This window comes from Meles meles, chromosome 3 (assembly GCF_922984935.1).
Source record: "Meles meles chromosome 3, mMelMel3.1 paternal haplotype, whole genome shotgun sequence".
Classification (NCBI taxonomy): Eukaryota; Metazoa; Chordata; class Mammalia; order Carnivora; family Mustelidae; genus Meles; species Meles meles.
The window spans coordinates 178608782-178633622 of NC_060068.1; the positions used below are offsets into that span (position 1 = coordinate 178608782).

Genomic DNA, 24841 nt, shown 5'->3' on the forward strand with positions numbered 1-24841 from the left:
GAAAGGGAAATTTCTAGTAAAATACACCTTGTCGGATACCATGAGAATGTTTCTTCTTTAATTCTTTAAGTGAAATGCTTAAAAACCTGAAGGCAGGACAGTGTTTTAAATAGTTTTACTCCTTAACAGGTGTGGATGTTCTTGGAATACACTCATTTTTTAAAAATTCCTCGAAATGGTAGGGACTTAATTTAATTTTATTATTATTTTTTACCCGTGATTCTCCATTTAGCTGCTGCTTCCTTAGTTCTCGGTGATAATGCAGCTTTTTTCCATTACTGCTTTCCCAATCTGCATTTCTCATTATACATTTGGCTCTGGGCATGCTTGGACATGTCTGGGCCATATCACCAGCTCTACACACCTTTCCTAAAATCTGGGGTCAAAATGAGATGTGTCTTAGCAATGTAGTTAAATTGCAGTGGCAAGGACTAGTCAAATTTGTTTCTTCTTAATAACTTCAAAAACCCTTGACTTGCAGCAACCAGACTGGAAGCTTGGACCATGCACTGGAAAGGATCCAGGCTTGAGAGCCAAAGGGCAAGGAGCCAGTGTTCAGCCAACTGCAGTTATGTTTGTGGTTGTGGCTCCCGAACTAGTGATCAGGGTGAGTAATCCCAACGCGGCATGAATGAGGCCCGATGCACGAGGTACTTATCGAGAGAACCTGGCAAGGAAAAAAGCACTACTGCATCAGAGCTGAGTGGAGGTAAGGTTTGAGGTTTGGGGGGCTTGGGGAACAGTGAGGGACTCGGCACCTGGGTCTGGAGGGGCACATTCTGCTGTAGCTGGGAGATGGGCAGCGTGGGAGGAAACGCCCCCCACACTGAAGCGAGGGCCCGCACCGCTCCTTCCTGGAGGAGAGCTAGGGGAGAAGGAGGCCCCGCAGGGTTCTCTTTCTGGATCTCAATCCCAGGCTGATAACATGTTTTCCACGTACTGTGACGCAAGGAGCGGCTCCCTGAGAAGCAGATGGGACTATGGCAGACCAGAAAGCTGGGACTTGCACTATTAACCAAGGGGCACATTAGTGCCCCGTGACATTGGTCACTGGTTGGCCATAGCCCAGACACCCATCATTCCTGACGATCAGGGAGTGCTCACTTTGCTGAGGCCCTGGCCCCCCAAGTCCCTCCGGAGGAATCAGTCTGCATCAAGAGCCCACCATCAGTCTTACTACAGAGTCGCGGAGCCTGGGCTCCGGGATGCCATGAAACCTACCTATGGATAAGGACCCACTAACCATCTCTCTTTCCTTTGGGGCAGAAGGTCAGCTGTAGAAAGCAGGGCCATAACGGACAACAGAACGCGGTAAAGTGAAGAGTATTCTACTTCCTGATCTTCCTGTGAAGGCCCTGAGGGGCAGCGGGGGGGGGGGGGGCGTGGGGCGTGGGGCAGGGCCTCCTTTACTGCTGCGGAGGAGACAGGATTTTGTGAGACGTGAGCTCCCAGGCTGGCGAGCGGCTCCCGGGCCGTGTGGAGGGACAAGGACGGAGCAGCGTACCTCACATTGGTGTGTCGCTTGACATACAGGTTGTGAAAGTTGTTTGTGTTTTCCATCTGGCCCGCTTTGGGGCCCTGCAGCCTCTGGATGATCTCGGCTTTCATCTCCATGGCTATGTGCGCCGGCAGCAGGGAGAGCAGCAGCCGCTCCTGAAAGAGGGTGTGGGAGGAAGACGGAGACATTTCAAGTCATTACAGTAACACCCGAGTCACCTCTGAGAGCATCGCGGATCTGCATTGGGGCCAAGTGGATGACTCTTTCCAGCAAGTTAAAACATGGGAGTAGAAGGACATGTTGAAAAAACCCAAAATTTCTAAGGTCAGCATGTGTTATATTATTTATTCTTTATGGAGTTCTAAGTATGTGTCCTTCAGAGGAAAGCAAAGGTATTTCCTCCAAGGATACTATTTATCTACTCTGGTTTTAACATAGTAAAGCAGAAATTATATAAAAATGCCGGAAACCTATGGAGAGTCAAAGATAAAAAATACTCATTTTTGCCTGCCTGTTCATTTGGGAGATAAAGTACAAGCTTTATTGCATTTCAGAAAGTCAACAAATATTCTGTACTTCTGAAATAAGATAGTCAAATATTTTCAAATATTTCATTTCCTCTGTGATGACCACACAATCCCTTTTAGTGATTCTAAACTACTATAAAGAGACAGAGTCAGAAATAGCATCTGTAAAATGTCATGTATAAAAGACTACAGGTGGAACACATGGAAATGATAAATTATGAGACTTTCTTTTATTTTTGGTCTTTAGACACAGCAAACAGTGGCATGTAACATTACACTTATTTTAATATCTACTTATTTTAGAGTGACATTTGCAATATTGTTTTTGAGAAAAAGTATCAAAGAAGAGGAATCTTTGAAACTTTGTACTCATTCTTAGTTATTTAGACATTAAATTATTTTAGTGGTGCCTGGGTGGTTCAGTCAGTTAAGCTTCTGATTCTTGGTTTCAGGTCATGATCTCAGGGTCGTGAGATCGAGCCCCACAGTGGGCTCTGCCCTCAGCACAGAGTCTGCTTGAGAATCTCTCTTCCTCTCCCTCTGCCCCTCCTGCTCAAGCACGCACATTCTCACGTGCATCCTCTCTCTCTAAAATAAATAAATCTTAAAAAAACACATTCATGTATTATAGAAAACACCATATTTAGGTATTGTGCATTTCACAATTAATAGTGTTGATTGAGGGGCGCCTGGGTGGCTCAGTGGGTTAAGCCTCTGCCTTCGGCTCGGGTCATGATCTCAGGGTCCTGGGATCGAGCCCCACATTCGGCTCTCTGCTCAGCGGGGAGCCTGCTTCCCTTCCTCTCTCTCTGCTTGCCTCTCTGCCTGCTTGTGATTTCTCTCTGTCAAATAAATAAATAAAATCTTAAAAAAAAATAGTGTTGATTGAAAAACATTTCTTGAATGAAATATTTTCTCTGTCTTCCCCATTTTCTCTTTTTTCTTCCCTTCTTATTCATTCATTCATGCATTCACCCATTTATCCATTCATTTATGCAGACAAAGTAACAGAACACAGGGGAGGGGAAGCTAGTCTTTTTTCCCAGGTTTACAGGGCCGGTGTCCCTTTGGATCAAGCCCCAGGGCACATCATGTTAGTGCCTGCTGAGAACGTCCATCGAGGGAGCAGAGGGAAGGTGTGGCCTGCATCCAGATGAAGATGCGAAGCCCTCACTGCAGCCCCTCCCCAGCCTGTTCTGGGAGGGAAAAAACAGATGCAAAGCTAATAGGAAACCAAGTGGGTACCCATGGGGGGATCTCAGTGCATGGTAGAGTGTCTGACCAAGAACTGGCATAACTGAGTATTGGTCATTTGTTCTGTCATTCATTAATTTATTCACAGATTCAGAAAACATCCATCATTGCCCATTCAATGCCAGGCCCCATGATAAGCACTAATAGTAGATGCAAAGGAGAAGAGAGTCAACATCCCTGCTACCATGTGGTTCGTAATCCAGCAGCGAGCCCACCCACTGTGCACTTCCCATCAGATGAAGCTGGAGGAACAGGCTAGTGTTTGCAGGAAGCCACATGCCTGAGATGTGGCAAGTCAGAAGGAAAACTAATAGTCCAGGAGCACCTGCTACTCAAGTGAAATAAATGAGTCAAAACAACACCTCTATTTGGTTAGTACTGTCACCAGCCTCTTTGCAAAAGGAGACAGTTAGGTAGATGGCAAAGTGCTAACAGTTGTCATAAGTGCTGATACTGATATGACAAAGGGAATTTTAATCATACTTAAGAGATTAAGAAGACAATTTAATAATTATGTTCTTAGTTTTCTTAAATTCTTCTCGAAGTTTCCATTTAATTAAAATTAAGAAGTAAAATGGAAAAATCCAAGTATTTAATAAGTTAAATGTCCATATACATATCTGGGAAAATATAAATTAATATTAGTTCTACAAAATAATGAGGATAATGTCCTGGGTGATCTAAAATACAACAGAAATGAAATCTACAATGGCGTTAACATAATCTGTGAAGTGGGAATAAATGGATTTAAAATATTCTGAGGTCCTAGGATTATATGGGAAGTGGCAAAGGTAGTAATTTATAGTAGAATGCAGCAAGTCAAGAATGGATATAATTTCCACTTTAGGAACAAAGAGTGAAAGAATGTATGACTAAGAGGTTAGCAATAAAAATGAGACAGAAATTCTTATTAACCCAAAATAAGTCACAATGAAGAGTCAAATAGAACTTAAAACAGGAGAAAGAAGCAGAGTATACATCATAAAATGGCTATTGCTGGCCTTTTAGATCAGAAATTACATTAAATGTAAATGAACGAAATACTTCAAATACTTGACTAATACTGTCAGGTTAGTATTTTGTTGTTTTTTTTTTTTTTAGATTTTATTTATTTATTTAATAGAGAGGGCGAGAGAGACTGATCACAAGTAGGTCGAGAGGCAGGCAGAGAAAGAGGAGGAAGCAGGCTCCCTGCTGAGCAGAGAGCCCAATGCGGGGTTCGATCCCAGGCCCCTGAGATCATGACCTGAGCCGAAGGCAGGGGCTTAACCCACTGAGCCACCCAGGTGCCCCTGTCAGGTTGGATTTTAAAAAAGACAAAATGTAACTCTATTCACAATAAGCACATCTTAAATATAAGAACACAGCATTACAGAAAATAAGATAACAAAAAAGAGACAAATGATGAAAACCTAATGAAAAGAAAATTGATATAGCTAAATTAATATAAAAAATAGAGTTTGTAGATATTTCAGTCTTCAGGGACAGGATGAACAAGTCCACATATTTTCTAGAATTTCTTTGAGAGGAGGAAATAATAATTTTTGCTATGGACATTGGAGATACATCTTCAAATGTGGTTCCTCCCACTCACAGAGACCAGGGATAGAAAAGGAAATAAAGGGGCGCCCTGTACATTGCTTTATTGCTCAACTCCTGTGGAAGTTCCCAGAAAAGAGTATTTGTTCTAGAATTATTTCTTGAATGAATGAGTGACTTACTGTACATTTTATCCAGCACACATCAAAGACAAATCTAATTTCAAAGATTCTGTTTACTGTCAGTGATGACCATGGTGAGTGGGAACCTGGAAACCTTGGGTCCTGGGTAGACAGTGCTCATGTTTTAAAGTCATATTAATGACCTTCCTGACCACAAATACCAGGCCTAGGCACAAGCTACACTAGTGATATTCACACAAAGGAAAATTTGACTATTCTGCAAAACAAGGGTAGTGATTGCCTTGGGTTTTCCTCCCCGGCAGACTATCACACTGTGGTTATGGGCCCAGGGAATGGAGGGAAGGAGTGAAAGACTTATGCAGAGGGAGAAGAGGCACTAGTTTCCTATCAACAGTCTGCGTTTAAGGAGAAAGAGCACATTCCAAGCTCCCCCATGTTGGGAAATGGCCAGTGAACGTTGGTAGCCTCTTGAAGTTACATTCTGATTTTAATCCCATCCTAAGCTCAACTTCTCTTCTGTTATCCCCCAACTTTCACTAACAATCTAACAATACAGCAACATCATGTTAAAGGGAGGAGGTGAGTCCAAACTTTGGACTTAAGCAAAATGCTGAGAGCAGGAAGCATGCCCGACCGGGTGAGGTATCTCAGCATGCAGCCAGGGTGCAGGATAAGCAACACCAGGAGGACGGAAAATACTGCACTCAATAATGGAATAAAAAAATCAAGTAACTGAGTTTAGTAAAGAAACAGATAGCCCCTAAAAAATGGACCCATTTGGAATTAATTCAGAATACCAAGAAACTACTAATGACATGAAAATTCAAGTTCGAATTTTAAAACTTGAAAAAAGTCTGTGTCCTTACTATGCACAAATTGAGCATTTGGTTTCTTTGGCTGATGGCTTGATGGTGATACAAGTTGGTTCTCTCTCTAAGAACCCATGTGAAAAGATAATGGGATTTATGCTTAAAATAAATGATGAACCCTTTTGAAATCTTGATATCAAGAGTTAGTCCATCATCTCATCTTTTGCCGCCCATCCCCCAAATACATATATTTGCCACTTATCTTGCATTCTTCCATGTGCTGGCCTTTGTGACCAACAGGATGGTTAGACATTTGAGAAGTCTAAAAGTCATTAAAATACATGACATATCCAAGGAAGTATTTAAGATAGATAGACTTTGTCCCTTAAAGTTTGGGGCTGAGTTCCACTAAGGCAACATTTACTTAAACCCATTTCCACAAAGAATGAGCACACTATATGTACCAAGGAATACTGTGCGGGATGGTTCACTTTCCATTTATTGATTGATGTATCGGATAATTGGGTATAAGACCAAATATTATAAAGGAGTCACTATGTTAAAAATCTATCTCAACAAACAGGGGAAAGCTAGTGAGGAATGTGTGAAGTCGCTGCCAACAATCATCAGGAGGCCTACCTGCTCATGTTCTCAGCATGAATAGACCAACCCTGGACAGAGCCAAGGGAAGCATACTGCTCTGAGATGCCATCAAATCTCTGTCGTCATCAAAGCAAGTAGACACTGACTATAAGTTTGTTAACTTCTGAAACAGTAATACAGAACATTATAGCATGTCCTATGTAACAGATTACAAATCTGGACGTAGACTCTCGTTTTAGAAATCCCAGTGGAATCTGTGTGTCTACAGAGAAGTCTGGTGATTGGCTTCATTTGATTAAAACGAAGTTAGTATTCTTTCTGATGGGTGATGGATGAGTCAAGGGCCATGAAAAAAATAAAATTCACCAGGACATAATGTTCACCTTACAGAGTTCTGCTCTATTCTCTTATGATCATTACCTGTGTGTGTTCATGGATTCTGTGCAGTCTTCTCTAGGATTTAAAACAATCAGTAGCATTTCTCACTGTTCACACTCACTTCTAGTCATGCTTCTTGTGGCGGTGCTGTCCTGTCCATATTCCCTCTGCCTTCCTTGGAGGCCACCTGCAGCTTGTTCCTTACAGTTTCATGGGTCTCAATCAATGACGGAGAACTGATGGATAAATTCCCAGGCTTCTGCACCCACATCTCTCAGTGGGAAGATCTGAGCATGCTCCATGCTTCCCTCTGAGGGTCTCGAGCAGGTCTGAACCCTGGATGCCACCAGTGGCCCCTTGCAATAGCTGACCTTCCTCCCTGACCCACTTCCTCACTCGGCTACCTGCAACGGCCTCCCAACTAATTGCCTCCACCGAGATCCTTGTCTCAGGGTCTGCTTGGGATAAACCCAGCTGAGATCTTTCCAAGCGTCTTCTCTCCTCCTCATACACTCTGTCTTAAGAATAGGCGAAATCCCAAAGTTAGCCTTTCCTGAAGGACAGAGTCCATGAACAAAAAAAGAATCCAATATAGTAATTCTCTTTCAGGCCCATAGCTTCATTTAATGACCAAATGTAAATTATAATCTTTATTTTAGACTCAAGTGCAGATGGATGAATGGCTTTTTATAGGTAGTTTCAAAAATATAAGACATATATATATATATACACACACATATATATATATATACACACACATATATGTGTGTGTGTGTGTGTATATATATATATGTTGTATAAGCCATAATTTTCTTTTTTTTCTCCTTTTTTTCGTGTTCCAGAATCTGTGTGAATTTAGACTGGGATTCAGATTTTAGTAACAGCCGACCAGACACATTTAAGAACCCAAGGCTGCCTTACCACCATGCTGTTCTAGTACCACCGGTGGAAAGCACAACCTCTGATTAGAGCTCATGAATGGGGTCTGTGCTCTGGGGTCTGCACATGTCCTCTTGGTGGTGACCGCTTTGGACAAGAGGGTGAGCCTCAACTAAAAGCCTGTACTGAAATATGTAAATCAATACACTTTTATCTTTTTTTTCTTACAAAATGCTATACTCTGAAGGAAAAAAAAAAAAGGCCCAATATTATGGCACACATGATAAATTTCAACTCAATTCATAATCTGACAAGGTTAATATTTCCATTAATATTTCAGCTTTTTGCTAATGTAGCTGTGTGCCCTGCCAAATTATCAGAAAGCAACCCACAAACGTAAGTGCTTAATATGCCGGATATAACCCAGCTCCGCTCTCCCTGCAAGTACACTGGAGAAATTCCTTCAGGGGATTTTTGGACAATCAAGCTGTCATTAGACTGACTGATGCATACCATTACTACTTCTTTCTCTCCCTAGAAAAGACTGTCTAATGACAGAAAATCTGTCTAATTCTGGCATATTCAAAGGTTATCTGATACATCACGGCCCTGGCTTCAGGGGTCTATTTCAACACATCCTTTTATTAAACCTCCAATTACTATTCATTAGCAATTTTTTTCCCTAGAATTTGTTCCTTTACATTGTGCCTCATAGAAGAGCTATGGAGTGAGTAAATTCCAAAGTCCTGTTGATCAAAGTGTAGGACAATTTGAGCTCCAAGGTGTTTCTAATACAATGAAACAAAGCAGATATTATAATTTTCTATTTTTATGCTATTCTGGAGATAATTTTGGTTGATAGGAAAATCCAATTTAAGCAAAGAAAACTGGTACTCAAATTTTGAGCTAAGATATGATAATGCATGTGATGCTTTGTGCCTTCAACAAGCCATGCATGTAATAAAAATTTAAATCTGCTGAATTTTTCAAAGGAGAGGAAGACAGTGACACACTCCTTTTGTAAGATGGAATTTTTTTTCTCTTTCAAGATTCTTATTTCTAGTTTGTTCTTATTTTAAATGTAATCCAGTTACATCAAGATGCCAAACCAATGTAACGAACAGAAGGGATATTGTTATAAATGTTTCTCTTCCCAACAGAAAGTAGCTATCAGAATGAAAGACACCAGATCCCTAAGCAGCCACCGGGTTACATGTGGTGCTAAAGAGACAAATGATGTCATTTAATACTGGCCTGCCATATGAAAGGACAATGTGTCCATTCAGGAGCAAATGCTGAGAACACTGTACTCAGAAAACACCTGCCTGGGACATGAGGATACGTCAACACGTTCCCCAGCTCGTATCTCCTCTCGCAGCCAGCTTCATGTCTCTTGGTCTCAGAAAATAGGCAGCCTCCACTGGGACCACGTCGATCATCAGCGCATCCCCAAAATATGTTCTAGTAGCCACTGCTACTGTGCTGTTTCCTGTTGTTAAATTGAGCTGCTTTCTTTCGGGTTCCTCCTTAAAAATCCTGTTTCACATCAATTAACCAGAACACACTGAATGCTCTTAATACTTTAAAGGTCTTGTTTCATCTTTCCATGATTTTTACAAACATTTCAGTCATGAAATGGATGTATGAAAGAGCGCAGCCGCACTTTGTGGTAGAAACAACACCGACATGGACTAAGACGTGGCTTCCCGACCTTTTTCAGCCACTATCTACAACACCCCGACCGCGTCACTGCAGCCTTCGAGTCTCAGTTTGGTTGTCTGAAAAATCTGTCTTTTCAGCCAGAGGAGCTGAAGGTCTCCAAGCCCATGTGAATGCTGAGTATTTGTTGGGACCACAGGACGCCCTTTCCAGAATTTACTTCTCAGTGTTTTGGGGTTGAACAGTTGGTGACACACAGAGAAAAGAGCCCAAGTGCTCACACTGTGACATGGTGGCCAATGCTGTCAGAAGGACCATGAGGAAGGAGTGACCACTTGGAATCTAGACCACGGCAGGAGGAGACTGAGCCTGTGCTGGTTCTTGAGGAGTGACTTCCGTAAGGAGAGGAGGTTGAAGAAGGACCAGAAGTTCCGGTGTGCCCTATGAACGGCCGGTGTTGGCGTACAGAGGGAAAGCCCGCCTGTTTGCTCCACAGTCTAGGAAAGCCGGAAAGCTTTGTGCAAATTAAAATCAATATGCAATCACAAACTGCTGTTTCCTTTTACAAAACAGTAAGTCCTCTTGTTACATTCTTATATTGCTGCCTCATTTTACAAACCCTGGTCACAGTCAGTCTCACGTGAATGTTAACATTTTTACCCAGACAGGGGCACACTAGACACAGTGTCATTCAGAAGGGCGCTGTGAGGTGGCTGGTGGTCGCCGGGGAGTCAAGACCAAATGAACTTCTGTCTCCCGACTTTACAGCCACTGACCACTCTCTGCACTCGTTCTGATTTGCAAGCTCAGTGAGATGATGGAGAGGTTTTTAGAGCACACGTCATTAATAGACGGTACAAGAATGAAATTATCGCTCTCATGGGATGACTCTCTAGTTCAGAGAAGTTGGAGAACAAAAGGGCCAATTAAGTCAAAGTATACACTGTGTTTATAGTCATGGGCGATGATAAATGGATACTTTTCAACTTGAACTGTTTACTGTCCACTGTCAATTCCATTCTCAAAAACAGAGCTTCTGGTGGGGAAAAAAAAAATCACTGAAAAGATAGAAATATTCAATCCTCGGGTGGAGACTATGGAGTCCTAAGATAAGAGGCACGGTACTCTGTCCCTCGGCCAGCCTGCGGGGCCATCCACTGCACACAGTGCCCAGAGCACGACGGCAGGAGGGGCCCAGGGATCACAGGCACCGCCCAGGCCGGTGCACCCACACGGTCTGGGCACAACACAACTCAACGCCGGTGGGGCTGAACTGCCCAAAGGGGAGCTCATCATGCAAGTCCCCACACTCACACAACATAGAATAAAAGTCAAGTGCTCCACAGTGGTGTGAATTCTGGTCTCATCGGCCTTTCAAGAACAGCTGCCCACAAGCAAGGAACCATCCAGCCTGAAGCAGGTGAAGTCGGTTGGAGAAAACACCGGAGAAAATGTGTAAAGACAGGCCACCCTCCCGGATTTTTTTGGGGGGAGCAGGGGCAAAAAAACCCATGATATACAGGTGGCCAGAAGATGTCTCTCCAGAAGAAGGGAAGGTGGAGATACCACACTACTGACAGGAGATCAACAAGAAGTAAGTTTGTTGGAAATCGACGGGAGGAAAGACTGCAAGGAGGAAAACGGGGTAACTTGATGTTCACAAATGCAGCCCTTTGATGAAACCACGTGCTAGAGAAGACTAGACACACTGTTCTGTGCAGGAAACACTTGCAGTACACGGACTTGTTTTTTTGAAGTAGGGGTTGACCCTTTCTTTCCTCGCTCTACTCACTGTAGGCTTGGCCATGGTCTCAGTCTGGTCAGTTCTGAGCAGAACTTAGAAGGGGCCCCGGTATGGGGCTCACCATGTTCTTGCTTCCCTCTGCTTTGGGGACCAGCAGTGTCCCCGGTAATGGCTACTATAAGCGCAGGTCCCAAGTCTGGTGCAAAACGGCAGCCCACGACATTGGACAAACACGACGGAGAAGGCATTGTTGCTACCAGCACTCTGACTTGGGGGGATTTTTGCCACAGCCTAGTCTGGCTATTCAGATAGCCGCAACACCGCAGGGCCATGTGCTCGGTCCTGTGTGCTCAGGATTGTCAAAGCTGCCCTGACTTGGAGAGATGTCACGTACTCACTCCCATGAGCATCCGTGTCCCGTGAGCTGAGGCTCCAGGGGGAAAGGTCTGGAAAGCACCTCTGGAAGCAGCGGCTCTTTCCCCAGCAGACTGGAGCCGAGGAGACAGACTCAGAAGGCCGTGTGGCCATGAGGAGCCTACGGGTAGTGTCCCCGTGACTTGCCAGCCCGCACTGGTAGTCCCTGCCTGCACGGCTGGCCGGGGAACAAGGGGTTGGGAATCCACCCGTTGGTGGCTTTACGAGGTGCAGGAACCCCACCCAGCGTGCAAACATTTCAGGACAATTCTGCGTTTCTTTGTTCTGTGATGAAAAGCAGGGATGACACGCCTAAAAGATGGTTTTCTAACTAAAGGCTGAAGTCATGAGAATCTGCCCATTCTTCGTGGCGGCAGGTGTCATCCTACACACAAAGCATTGTGGTCTCTAGTCTCCTATCAAGGTTTTCATTCTGCCTGAATACAAAAGCCATGGGCTTTCCTCAGCCAACCAAGTGTCCCCACACTCCAGGATGCTGGCCGCACAGCATCACACGGTGATGGCCACAGCATCGGCTGGGACAAGCTGGGTGGCTGGGTAATCGAGCTCCCTTCCTGACCGAGGTGGGCCTGCAGGTTCGCTTTCTTTTAGCCCCCAGAGGCCTGGGATCCGAGTGTGGAACGGGCTGCTCTCCCTGAGCCCGGGTGCTTGGATTTATGAAACCGTACGAGCCTGTAGGCGGGGTGTGAAACGACAAGGATGGCTTCTGGAGGGTGCAGAGCTTTGGAGGGAAGACCAGTGTCTTCAACGTTGCGACCAAGTTTTGCCTCCAAAAAGGTCTCTCGAGTCACACCTGAGGCCTTCAGAATTGATCAAAGAACAACAGGAGGGACACGATGGAAAGGAATGTCCTCCTTGTCTTCCCAGGAAATTACAGGACTGCTCGACGTGAATGCGGATGACGTGTTCTTAATTCCCGATTCTTTCCCCCACTCGACAAATACTTCTGGGCTACCTTCCACGTACCGGTTCCCATTCTGAGTGATTTGTAAGCATCATCTCACTCCCCAAAACCTAATCAGGGAGCCATTCTTACTTTGCCTGTTTCTACAAAGAGGAAACTGAGGGCCAGACAGATGGTGGAGGCAGGACTTGAACCCGGAGGTGTAGTCCACGGTTAGAGCTTTCCCAAACCGGTTTGCTAAACTCTACCTGGCGAGAACGGACAACCCATAAATGGGCAGAACAATAAGCAACAGCTTCAGCTAGCAACAGGGAGGGGACCGCTCCCCATGGCAGTGTCTCGAGTTGTGACCAAGTCCCCTTTCTCTTCAGTGGGGTGCAGGGACCTTTTCCTAAGGCTGAACGTGGAGACTTGAACCCCAAAGCAAAATCCTCAGTCTCCCACACCGTCAACAGCCCTCAGCCTCCCCCACCCGCCCAGCCTGACTCTGCCAGAAGCACCCCCGGGACAATGCTAGGGCGCAGAGCAACGCACAGATGATATCAAAGGTTGTCTTTGAAAAGGGAGGGAGCTGAAATTCTGGAAGCAACTGCTTGACATTTCTCCTGTGAACCCACAACTGAATCCTGAGACAGGCGCTTCCCTTCTCCTGCTGTGGCTCAGAGATGAACAGGTGGTGTGGAGAGGGGACTCGAGGGCTCCACAACTCTGAAGTCGACGCTCCCATTTCTGCTTATTTGTCAAAAAATAAAGTGCCCTAATGCCAGCCTCCAGAGAAAAGCCTCCAAAGACACAACCCGGCGGATAACACCCCTTAAGTAGCATGCCTGCCCTCGAACATGGATTGTCACCTTGGGCACAGACGCGGGTGATACCGAGAGACGTGCCCACGATTTCTGCACCACGTCACCGTCTCCAGAAACGAAGGACAATGAGGGAAGGCAGCTAGCAGAACGGCGCTCATTCTCATTGCCCACATCAAGCAATGTCCGAAGTTTGCCCAGATTTAGTTAAAGATGCAAGCAGCAAGTGGTCTAGCAAAATCCCCACAGCAAAACGCTGAAGGGCTGTCCCATGCTAGAATTTCATTAAAAGGAACTCAAAAGAAATGCTTGGGGTTCAAACTCAACAATAAAGGTAGCCTTCTGGCTGCGGCTTGCTGGGTGGTGCCCGGCACAGACCCGATCGGTGAACTCACATCCCTGGCCAACCGTCGTTTTTAAGTGCCAGGAATCTCAGCAACAGACGACAGAGTTTCGTTCGGGGATCCTCCCACCGAAGGCTCACTCACAGTTGTCTTTGGAGACAATCACATCGAATAGTATCTTAAAGAAATGTACTGCTACCTGACAAACAGGAAGTCATGGCTTGGAGGATCCGTGATTTAAGAAAAAAAAAATCTTGCAATAAACCTGACTGTAAGTTACACGTGATGATAACTCACGTTTAAATCACACAGGGAATGCAGCAGGAAACCTCGACTTGGGGTGCTTTCCGACTCAGTTAATCTCAACGCAGAGGGTAAGGCCACATCCAAACTGCAAGTTCGCAGGAAGCAGGCTGGCCGCCTGTGGGCGGAGCCTGTCCAGGCAGACGAGCTCTGATCACCTTGTAGACGGCACATGTAGGGCACGTGTGTCTGTGTGTAGGGGTGTGTGTGTGTAGGGATATTTGTGCATAGGTGTATGTGTGTATCTGTGTATGTGTGTAGGCATGTGTATGTGTGCGCGTGTGTACACGTATGTGTGTATGGGTGTGTGTAGGGTTGTGTGTGTGTGTAGGTGAAGGAATGTGAACAGGTACGCCCTGCAGGTTCATTGTACACGTTTATCTTATCGGTGTTTGCAGCTGGACAGCTCTTTGCCCTCCTGTACACAAGGGGACGTTCAGCAGCATCTCCCCCGCAGACGGAGATGAGAGTTCAGAAGCTCCGAACCAGTGAAATGCCAGTAGAGCCCCATCCCTGTCTGAGACAACCCAAACTGCCTCCCACCTCTGCCAAATGCTCCTTCCCGGGGAGTGGGGAGGAGGCTGGAAATTTCCCCTGGTGGTGAACCACGGCTCTGAATCGTGACACGTCCCCCTCGGACCTCTAAGTGGACTACTTTCGCCCTATGGCCCCGGCCTTCCCTCCTCCCCACTCTGGACTTCGTGGTCCATCACGCCAATCTCTTTCTTGCCCCCATCCTTCCAGAGTGGAAGAGCACACCTCCCGGGGGCGTCCCTCGGAAGAACACGTGACTTCTGCTCACGGGTCATCGGCCAGAGGTCATCACCAGCCCATCTGTCTCTCTCAGGGATGCCGGGGGCATGTTTTTAATCAGGATGGCATGTCTCTTTACTACGGAAGGAGAGAATGGATATCGGGAGATGAAATGGTGGTTTCTGTCCCAGGCAGGGACTGCAAATGCAGCATTTCCACCCGAAACTACCTTCCCTCCTCTGGTAACCTTGGTCCAATTAAAAAGTAACCACGCCGAAACCCGCTCTCATCCTCGGTTACTCTTCCCTCTCACCGTCCCGCGTCCACGAAGCAGCGGTTCCCGTCCTTCCTGCCACGCACAGAACTTGCCCCTTTCCCTTGATCGATGGCTCCCCGCCCCCATCCCGTCCCGGCCACAATTGCTGCCCGAGTGAGGAGGGGCTCACCTCCTCCCCAGCTTCACCTCCTGTCCTCCGTCCTCATGCTTTCTCTTCTGCAGCAGAGAACGTTCCATCAGGTGAGTCTCAGCTCTGCACACGTCTTTTGACAAAGTCCGACTCTCCCACGTGTGACATGACATGCTGCACCCCGTGAGCCCAGCCCCGCGCTTCTCCTCCTCTGTCTCCGGAGCCGGCAAACCACCTGCTGCCTCAGCCCCGCACCGCACTCACCTCCTCCCCACATAGCGTGCTCCCCGGGACCCAGCCGCTGGCTCCAACACAGTTTCCCTCCACGCCCACTTCCTTCACTAGGGCTGTCCCCACGAATTGTTCGGTCAGGCTTCTAATCCCACACCTCCATCGCCTCCTCCCTGAGGGCTGCCCTGCATGCACTCGCCTCTCCCAAGTTGGACAGGTGCTGTGCACAGCTCCGGCACCCAACGTTCACCCGTGAACCTGCTGGAGCCATCTGCCCACCGTCCTGCCCAAGGCTGTAGGTGTGGGTGTGCCTGCGCTGGGCTTTCTTTGATACCGTATCCGCACACGGAACGCCAAGCTGACCCATCGGAGACACTCAATAAACATTTGTCGGATACAGGAAAGAATGTGTGGTATGCAACTAACAAACTCCCCGTTACACTTCAAACCACATTTCCTCCGATAGCTCATTCGTTCATCCCGTGTTTCAATGATGGGAGTCCGGAGAACATCCTGGCCTCGACTCTGTCACTCACTAAGTGGACAAGGGGCAAACAGTTAACGTCTTCGGCTCTCCAAGTCCTCCTGGTAGCCTGACAGGTGTCTGAATAGATTTCTACTGTCATTTCCACATCTACATCTCTTCCACTCTGGAAGGTGTCCGAAAGAAGCTGGAAAGACCGTCTCGAGTGTGGCAGCTGAGAAGAAATACATTTTGAATTTTTGTTTGTTTTTGGTAATTTTTAAGAACCGGTGCTTTTTCTGTGCTCTAAGACACGATGGGAGAATGTGTATAATAAACATATGTATGTACATCACGCATGCGCATAACACACGTGTATGTCTGTCTATACCTACAGATGTCTACACCTGTAGATAGACACAGACGTATCATTTGATCGGGTCACAGTGCCCGGGAGTCGGCGTGCACGCACGGATTTCCAGAGCAGCTGTGAAGAGCCGAGGGCAGTTCTAGTCCTTTGTATATTTTTCCTGAAGGTGTGCTGAAGTCTGAGCTTTCTGCAGCGAAGGAAGTGACAGGGCTACTGCCTCTTCTCTAGGGGGAGGCAAGTGTGCGCGCAAATGACTTGGGCCCGGGCTCCTCCTGCAGCGACTCCTGTTCCCCACGGGCAGCCCAGAGCAGGCTGCGGAGCCGCAGAACCGCAGAGGAGCGGATGACGGACTTATGAACTGCAGCCCCGCCAACGTGAAAAAGACGGTGGGTTTCCTGCCAGGAATCAAAAACTGAGATCGGCGTGAGAATGAAAGTCACAGCTTCTGAGAAGAGAGGCTGTATGACGTTAGAAAATATTTATGAATTTCACTCACAACATCAGCATCTAAAGACTTGGGAAGTCTCAGTGGGGCCACGCCATTAAGCACAGTTGTCAGGCATCAACAGATTTTTAAGAGCACTGAAGGGACAGGCGACAAAGCTGGCATTTGGTGAAATATTGTATCTTGGGCAGCGACTTCTAAGGGAGATCACGCAATGCCCTCCCCAGCGTGTGGGCCTGTGCGGACCTGAGCTCAAGCCCAGATCGGATCAGGAATATACATCAGTTACCTACTGCTGCCAAGTGAATCACCCCGAAGCTAGTGGTTTAGAACAGTGATGCATTTTGTCGTCATGATCCTGTGGATCGGCGGGGTGGTTCCTTGGTGGTTTCGCTGTGGGCCAGCCACAGGACTGCGCTCGCCGGGAGGGCTGGCTGGCTGGAAGGCCCACCATGTCCCCAGCCACACGGCCCTATGGCAGTGCCTGCTGGCAGACGTCTGGGCCTTGGTTCTGCTCCACACGGCCTTTCATCCTCCGTGAGGCTGGACTGGCTTCCTAATGGTGATCTCGGGGCAGCAGCCCCAGAAATGAGAGGAGAACTTCAGGACCTCCTAGGGCCTATGCTCCAGACATCCCAGAGCATGACTTATATTCTTTTAAAGAATTTTTTTTTTTAAAGATTTTATTTATTTATTTGACAGACAGAGATCACAAGTAGGCAGAGAGGCAGGCAGAGAGAGAGAGGAAGGGAAGCAGACTCCCCGCTGAACGGAGAGCCCGATGCGGGGCTCGATCCCAGGACCCTGAGATCATGACCTGAGCCGAAGGCAGCAGCTTAACCCACTGAGTCACCCAGGCGCCCCAACTTATATTCTTTTAGAATAAGTAAGAAAAAGCCAGCTCAGATTCAAGGGATGGCAAGGGGTCGGGAATGGTGGTGGGAATGGTGGTGCTTTTCACTCTACACAGACTGGAGGGCAGGGCCTTCCGGCATTCATGGATCCAAAGGGTAAATAATTTCTACAGGCTCTACAGGCTCAGCCCAACTCCATGAGCAGCCCCAGAGCCCAGGTTCAAGTAACAGTTGGGGAGATCTTGGATTCCAACTTGACTTTCTATGAATTCGCCACATGTCCGTCTCTCTCTACATATCACTTCTCCCTCTTGTCCAAACACTGGCTCTGGGCTGGACTTCTACTCTTGGGGGGGGGGGGGGGACTAGCTCTCGGGGAGGACATGAGGCAAATACAACATTATTGCCACCACTATGTCCTGTTTTGGTTTCTACCCTCGATCAACACTTAGCAAATTATTCTTAGAAATGACTTCAAACCAATAAGACACACAATGAAAATTCAGCAGTTGTCCACAAAGGCAGTGAGTCACTTTCAACTTATTTTAAGATCATTTCAGACATGAATCGATGTAAATTAGCTCTGACAATGTGGGGGTTTTCAAAATTAATGTTGACATCTTGTCACGAATATAAAAATAAACAAAAATTGGGTGGGATTCAGATTTCTTTTAATAAACGATTTTGAAAGGAAAGGAGAAAATTAATGAAATGGCATTCAGATATGTGACAGGATTCACTCCAAATTGGTCCGTGGAAATATCTGGGAATGTTCTGTTCTCTGTTCAGCGATTTTATTAAAACACATTTCTGGTAGCTGATAGAAACATACAATATCACAGTACCCAAAGCAAGATGTTCTTTGTGTACAATATATGCAATTATGATTGAGCAGACTACTTTAAAAGAAGCAGCCAATTTTTCAGTTCACTTGCCGGACCTCAAGCTTCTTACTCAACTTGGATTCACAACCGAGAAACACATAAAATAAGATGTCGGATCCCCAGTCATGCTTTCCCAAATACTGCAAAACTTTTTAAAAAAAAAATCAGGTTCTAAAGGACCATGCATTTGAAACGTGAAATAGAATTATGTATTAACTTCCCAAATTGTGATTTCCAGAAGATCATAAGGAGAGCTACTTGCATTTACAAGTGTTCCACTGCGGCTGAGCGGTTTTACCATAAGCCCGTGCCCCTGCCGGGGGCACCTGGCTGACAGCTTCCACGCAACAGCAAAGGAGTATTCATGACGCAAAATGGCCTGGCGAACCCAGCCATCCCGCCTTCAAGTCTAAAACTTGTCCAGGAAGGTCATGGTCCCATGCAGTCTCTCTACAGTACTTGTCACCATGTCTTCCGTAAAATTCTGGAGACGTGGGTCTGCTCATTTCTCCCTGCGCACTCTCTCCCGTCATACTCCCTGTTTTGCTTTGTTCTTAACTTCTCGAAGATCTACTCTTGCCCCTCATCTTAAAGGGGACAGAGAAGCCTGTCCTGAATGGGCTTGCTGTGGGATCAGAGGAATAGATGTTTACAAAGGGCTTAGAACAGCGCCTGGCAGGCAGGAGGCCCGTACTTGTTAGCCTCAGGGACGGCGAAGTCTCCTTTGACCGGTACAGACCCACCTGCATTGAGCTTCTCTTGGAATCAGGACTGGTTTCATAGTCGGTGATGCCTGCTGTCACAAATCAAGCTCCTGTTCCCTCACTTACCCTGGTTTGCCCAGTTATAGTCTCAATGACTTCAGGGAGAGGGCCAGAACAGGCAGAGATAATGCATTTTATTTACATACCTTTCACATTCTAGATGTTTATTACATTCATCAAATGATCCGTAATTATGATTGCATTTGTTGATGACTATACGTAGATGAATTAGATAGGGGGCCAAATTTAGTTGTCACATTCAAACCAGCATAGGGCAGAACTTCCCTCCCTCAATACCTAATAAAATAGGCCAACATTTTTAAAAAGCAACAAAGAAATTTCACCAATAACAGCAGTGACGCAAAGAAGACATACAAATGGCTAACAGACACATGAAAAAATGTTCATCATCACTAGCCATCAGGGAGATTCAAATTAAAACCACATTGAGATATCACCTATCACCTTACACCGGTTAGAATGGCCAAAATTAGCAAGACAGGAAACAACATGTGTTGGAGAGGATGTGGAGAAAGGGGAACCCTCTTCCACTGTTGGTGGGAATGCAAGTTGGTGCAGCCACTTTGGAGAACAGTGTGGAGATTCCTGAAGAAATTAAGAATAGAGCTTCCCTATGACCCTGCAATTGCACTGCTGGGTATTTACCCCAAAGATTCAGATGTAGTGAAAGGAAGGGCCATCTGTACCCCAATGTTCATAGCAGCAATGGCCACGGTCGCCAAACTGTGGAAAGAACCAAGATGCCCTTTAGCAGATGAAGGGATAAGGAAGATGTGGTCCATATACAACGATGGAGTATTATGCCTCCATCAGAAAGGATGAATACCCAACTTTTGCATCAACATGGACGGGACTGGAAGAGATTATGCTGAGTGAAATAAGTCAAGCAGAGAGAGTCAATCATCATATGGTTTCACTCACTTGTGGAGCATAAGGAAGAACACAAAGGCCATTAGGAGAAGGAAAGGAAAAATGAATTGGGGGAAATCGGAGGGGGAGACAAACCATGAGAGACTGTGAACTCTGAGAAACAAACTGAGGGTTTTGGTGGGGGGATGGGTGAGTCTGGTAGTGGGTATTAAGGAGGGCACGGATTACATGGAGCACTGGGTGTGGTGCGTAAACAATGAATCTTAGAGCACTGAAAACATAAAATTGAAAAAAAAAAAAAGAGCATGATCCAGCATCATAAACTCCAAAACCAACGGCCAGGAAGGGACAGAGAAGATTCCTGAGTTGACATGAGGTGGGGTAGCCTGGGATAGCAACCCTGCCTGACCCCCACACAATCTCACGGAGGAGATAGAGCCCAAAGAATTCTTACTCGTGTCCACAAACCCTAAGAGAGGAGAACTAACGTCCCGGAGATCATGACAGGGAGGAAACGGTATGACATCCCATCAACTTTAAAGGGTGTTCCTAGATCCCAGATAAATTAGGGAAAATGCCCAGTCACCTCCATAACTGATACCATGGAGAGGAAGGAAGAGCAGTGAGCTCCATCCCATCCCGTAGTCGGGGGCAGCTGGACACAGGTGCACGGAGGCGTGGGCAGTAACCTTAGGGTCCCTGCAAGTGGGGGACCAAACCTGGGGAGCGGTCCTTTCTCCTGTCTCACTCTGCAAGGACAGATGCGGTGTCAAGAACCAAGAGTGCTCAGGTACGAGAGCATGTAAGTTCCCGAGGTGAGCAGGAAGCCCCGACCAAGCCCCAGTGGCCTCACGGACACAGCTCAGGGAACAGTGGAGCATCCGTCAGGATACGGCCGCTGCCCTGGTGTCTGCCCTCTGCGGACTGACCTGTGAGTCTCTCTGGATGCAGTGGGCGACCCAGTCATGCCCTGTCCCGTGGGGCCTCACTCTACAGCGGGTGCAGTCAGCGGGGACGATTCTGCACCTGACTCAGGGATATGTGGCGGTGCCCGGAGACACTGTCGGCCGTCACACTGGAGGACGCCACTGGCTTGTGGTGGGTGGACGGTGGGGCCGTCGCCACAAGTCTCTCAGCACCCTGGGGAGTCCCACGGCCAGGCAGGAGCCAGCCCCCTGGGGCCAGGCTGAGCTTGCGAACGGCCACTCCCGGCAGCCTACTCTGTGGCCTGTCACTGTGTTTAACGCTTCGTTCCGCTCAGGAATGGGATGGAGGAAGCCGCTGGTAGAAATCACACCGCCCTTCTGGTCTCCTGGGAGGCACCGGCGCTCGGGGCCTGGGAGAACCACCCTGCGTTCCAGAGAGAGGCAGAGGCAGCCACTCTGTGCAGAACAGAAGACAGTTGCCACCTTGAGTTGTGTGGGCCTGCCCAGATCCTGGCAGTGACCGGCGAGATGGAGGAGCAGAGCCGCGGAGGAGCGAACACGGCCGTACGACACCGTCTTGGTGGCCCGGGGCTGCCGGAACAAACCACCACGGAAACACATTTCCTCAGGCTTCCAGAGGCTGCAAGTCCAAGGTCCAGGTGTCCCAGGGCCGCTGTCTCCTGAGGCCTCTCCCCTCGGCCTGCAGAAGCTGCGCCCTCCCGGGGTCCCCTGGGTGTCAGCGCGCGCATCCCCTCTGGTCAGGGCACCAGGCCGACCAGATGAAAGCCGCGCAGCGCCCTGCGCCCACGCACTGGAAAACCAGCAGCCACAGCTGCATTGTATGAACTTGGGGGGCACCGTTCAGCTCCCAGCTGGAGAAACCCTGCATCTGCAGGCAGAGCAGGAGGAGGGGTGACACCGGAGCCCCCGGGGCTGCCCTGGGCCCATGAGCAGACAGACCCTCCCTGGCTCCGTCTCGCTCTGACTTCTCCACGCTGCCCCTTCATCGTGCTACTCACTTATGTGTCCTCACGGCTTCTAAAATATTCCCGTCTCTCCTGTAACTGCCCTGCGCCCCTCCCCACGGCCGCTCTCTCCAGCCCATCACCCAGGGGCACCCAAACTATGCAGCAGGAGCGGCTGCTGGGTAGCTCCTGAGGCTCTCGGCTCGGCCAGGAGCCATCCCCTGTGCGGAGGCGTGGGCTCCATGCGTCCTGGGCCTCCCGGTGAGGCAGGGCAGCTGCCCCCTTAGCCAGAACCAGCCCATGGCCCAGAGCCTCTGCCCACCGAGTGCGGGGCCGGGGCTGGCAAACTCTGCGAAGGGCCAGGTGATCCACAGCTGTGCCTCAGCCCACCTCTGTCCAAACCACTCAAGGCCACCATCACGGAAGGAAGCAGCCCCAGGCCCTGTGCAAAGGAACCATGTGCCAAGACTTCGTTAATGGAACCGAAACTTTAATTTCATAGAGTTTTCATGTGTTGTGAAATATTATTTTTCTTTTGATTAAAGAAAGCATCACCTAACAATGTAAAAAGCATTCCTGGCTCAGGAGACTGTAAGGAAGCCGAGGGCGGGTGGGTGAGATTTGGCCCCTGGGCTGCCATTAGAGCATCCCGGTACAGAGAAACTGCTCTTGGACGTCACACTTAAAGGCACGGCAGCCACGTCGGAATTGTCACTGACAATCCGAACTACGAACAGGAAAGGGATAAGGGTGTATCCTTCCACCAAAGGGCACTGTTTCACGATTTCGGTGATCTGTCTCTCACGTTACTCAACACGCTGGACTTTCCAATAAAAGCCTTCAAGTGGATCTTCTCAGAAAACACCCATTTCCAAGTTCTCTTTGGGTTTTCCTCTGAAGATGAGGGCACAGAGGCCCAGTGCACAGGCTCGGGTGTCCGGGCGTCTGGAAGCAAATCCCAGCTCCCCGACGTGATTGAGCCCCGGTGGCACCAGCTTATGGGGGGATGTGGCCACATCCTGGATTTAAGGGGCTGGTTGCCACAGAGGGGACCGTCTCGCCACGCGATTCAGGATGATGCTGGGGCGGCACGGTCACTGCATGCTAACCAGACCATGGAAATTCATGTCTGGCCTGGCGACCACTTTGCAGGGGACTCTTAACCTTTCTGGGCCTCGTTTTCCCCACCGTAACATTGGGCGGCTGGCCTAATCCCAGTCTCCTGCTTGCTACAGAAGCTGGGGAAGCAATCGTTCCAGAACACTTATTTTTAGAGCAAGAAAAAAAAGTCAACTTGAGTTTAGCTGCAAACAAAAGTATCTCATTTCCCCACTCAATAGCTAATTCTCTAGCCGTCAGAATTCAGAATACATGTTGCTTGATTTACGGTGGCAACCAGTAATTTGTGTGAGAAAGACTTAATTTAGAAGAACGCACATGTCATTTTTTTTCATAACCAAGTAAGAGTTACAATTAGTTTGATTCATAGGCTGTCGCGAGGCCTCCAGCACGGGCACGGCGAACAATACGAAGTTTTTAAGGCAGCTCCTTCAGAGAGAGGGCTATTCCTCAGTTGTGTAATTAATACTAAACATAAACCCTCCTCCTTCCTCTTGAATGTCTCATGCCCACTCAAGCATCATCTCCTGTGAGGGGATCATCCCGTAGGAAAAACACTGAAGACACTCACTTTTCACTGAGTTTTGCTCTGCAATGCTCTACCTTTGGGAAACTGCCAGAATATGTAAAAGCAAGAAGTCCAAAATAACAGCAAAGTTTTGAAAAAAAAAATGCCTCAACTCTTCCTCCCGTTTTTACCCATTTCATAACCTGTAGCAAATTTTAAAATATTATCATTTCATCAAAAGTCCAATGACTCAAAATGCTTTACAATGTTTGATTTGGAAATTGAAGGGGCACAAAAATGGATTTAAAAGGAGAATGGTGAGGGGGGCGCCTGGGTGTCTCAGTGGGTTAAGCCTCTGCCTTCAGCTCAGGTCATGATCTCAGGGTCCTGGGATCGAGCCCCGCGTCGGGCTCTCTGCTCTGTGGGGAGCCTGCTTCTCTCTCTCTCCCTCTGCCTGCCTCTCTGCCTACTTGTGATCTCTGTCAAATAAATAAATAAAATCTTAAAAAAAAAAAAAAACGGGGTAGGCCGTCCGTGATGGAAGAATCAAGAGTTCATACTGACTTGGGTTCTAGTTGCAAACTTCCTTCTGTGCTTATCCTCCATCAGTCATACTTGGAAATTAAGTGATTAAAACCACATAATAAGCTTTTGATCTTGATGAAGTCCCAAAAGTTCATTTTCACTTTTGTTTCCTTGGCCTTTGGAGACATAGCTTGAAAGAAGTTGCTGTGGCTGATATCGAAGAGGTTCCTGCCTATGTTCTCCTCTAGGATTCTGATGGATTCCTGTCTCACGTTGAGGTCTTTTATCCATTTCGAGTTGATCTTTGTGTACGGTGTAAGAGAATGGTCGAGTTTCATTCTTCTACATATCGCTGTCCAGTTTTCCCAGCACCATTTATTGAAGAGACTGTCTTTTTTCCATTGTATATTTTTTCCTGTTTTGTCGAAGATTATTTCACCATAGAGTTGAGGGTCCATATCTGGGCTCTCCACTCTGTTCCACTGGTCTATGTGTCTGTTTTTATGCCAGTACCACGCTGTCTTGGTGATCACAGCTTTGTAGTAAAGCTTGAAATCAGGTAACGTGATGCTGCCAGTTTTGTTTTTGTTTTTCAACATTTCCTTAGCAATTCGGGGTCTCTTCTGATTCCATACAAATTTTAGGATTATTTGCTCCAGCTCTTTGAAAAATACTGGTGGAATTTTGATCGGAATGGCATTAAAGTATAGATTGCTCTAGGCAGTATAGACATTTTACCAATGTTTATTCTTCCAATCCAAGAGCATGGAACGGTCTTCCATCTTTTTGTGTCTTCTTCAATTTCTTTCATGAGTGTTCTGTAGTTCCTCGAGTACAGGTCCTTTACCTCTTTGGTTAGGTTTATTCCCCGGTATCTTATGGTTCGTGGTGCTATAGTAAATGGAATCGATTCT

General features: G+C 47.3%; 1 protein-coding gene across 2 annotated transcripts in view; it reads right to left on the reverse strand.

The window, feature by feature from the left end:
* Positions 1 to 24841, reverse strand: part of ADCY2 (adenylate cyclase 2) — a 407413-nt gene that overhangs the window by 127856 nt on the left and 254716 nt on the right. For both annotated transcript variants that reach the window (XM_046000686.1, XM_046000685.1), the window contains exon 5: positions 1505 to 1653. In XM_046000686.1, coding sequence (XP_045856642.1) covers positions 1505 to 1653 — 149 coding nt within the window. The remainder of the gene's footprint in view (positions 1 to 1504; positions 1654 to 24841) is intronic.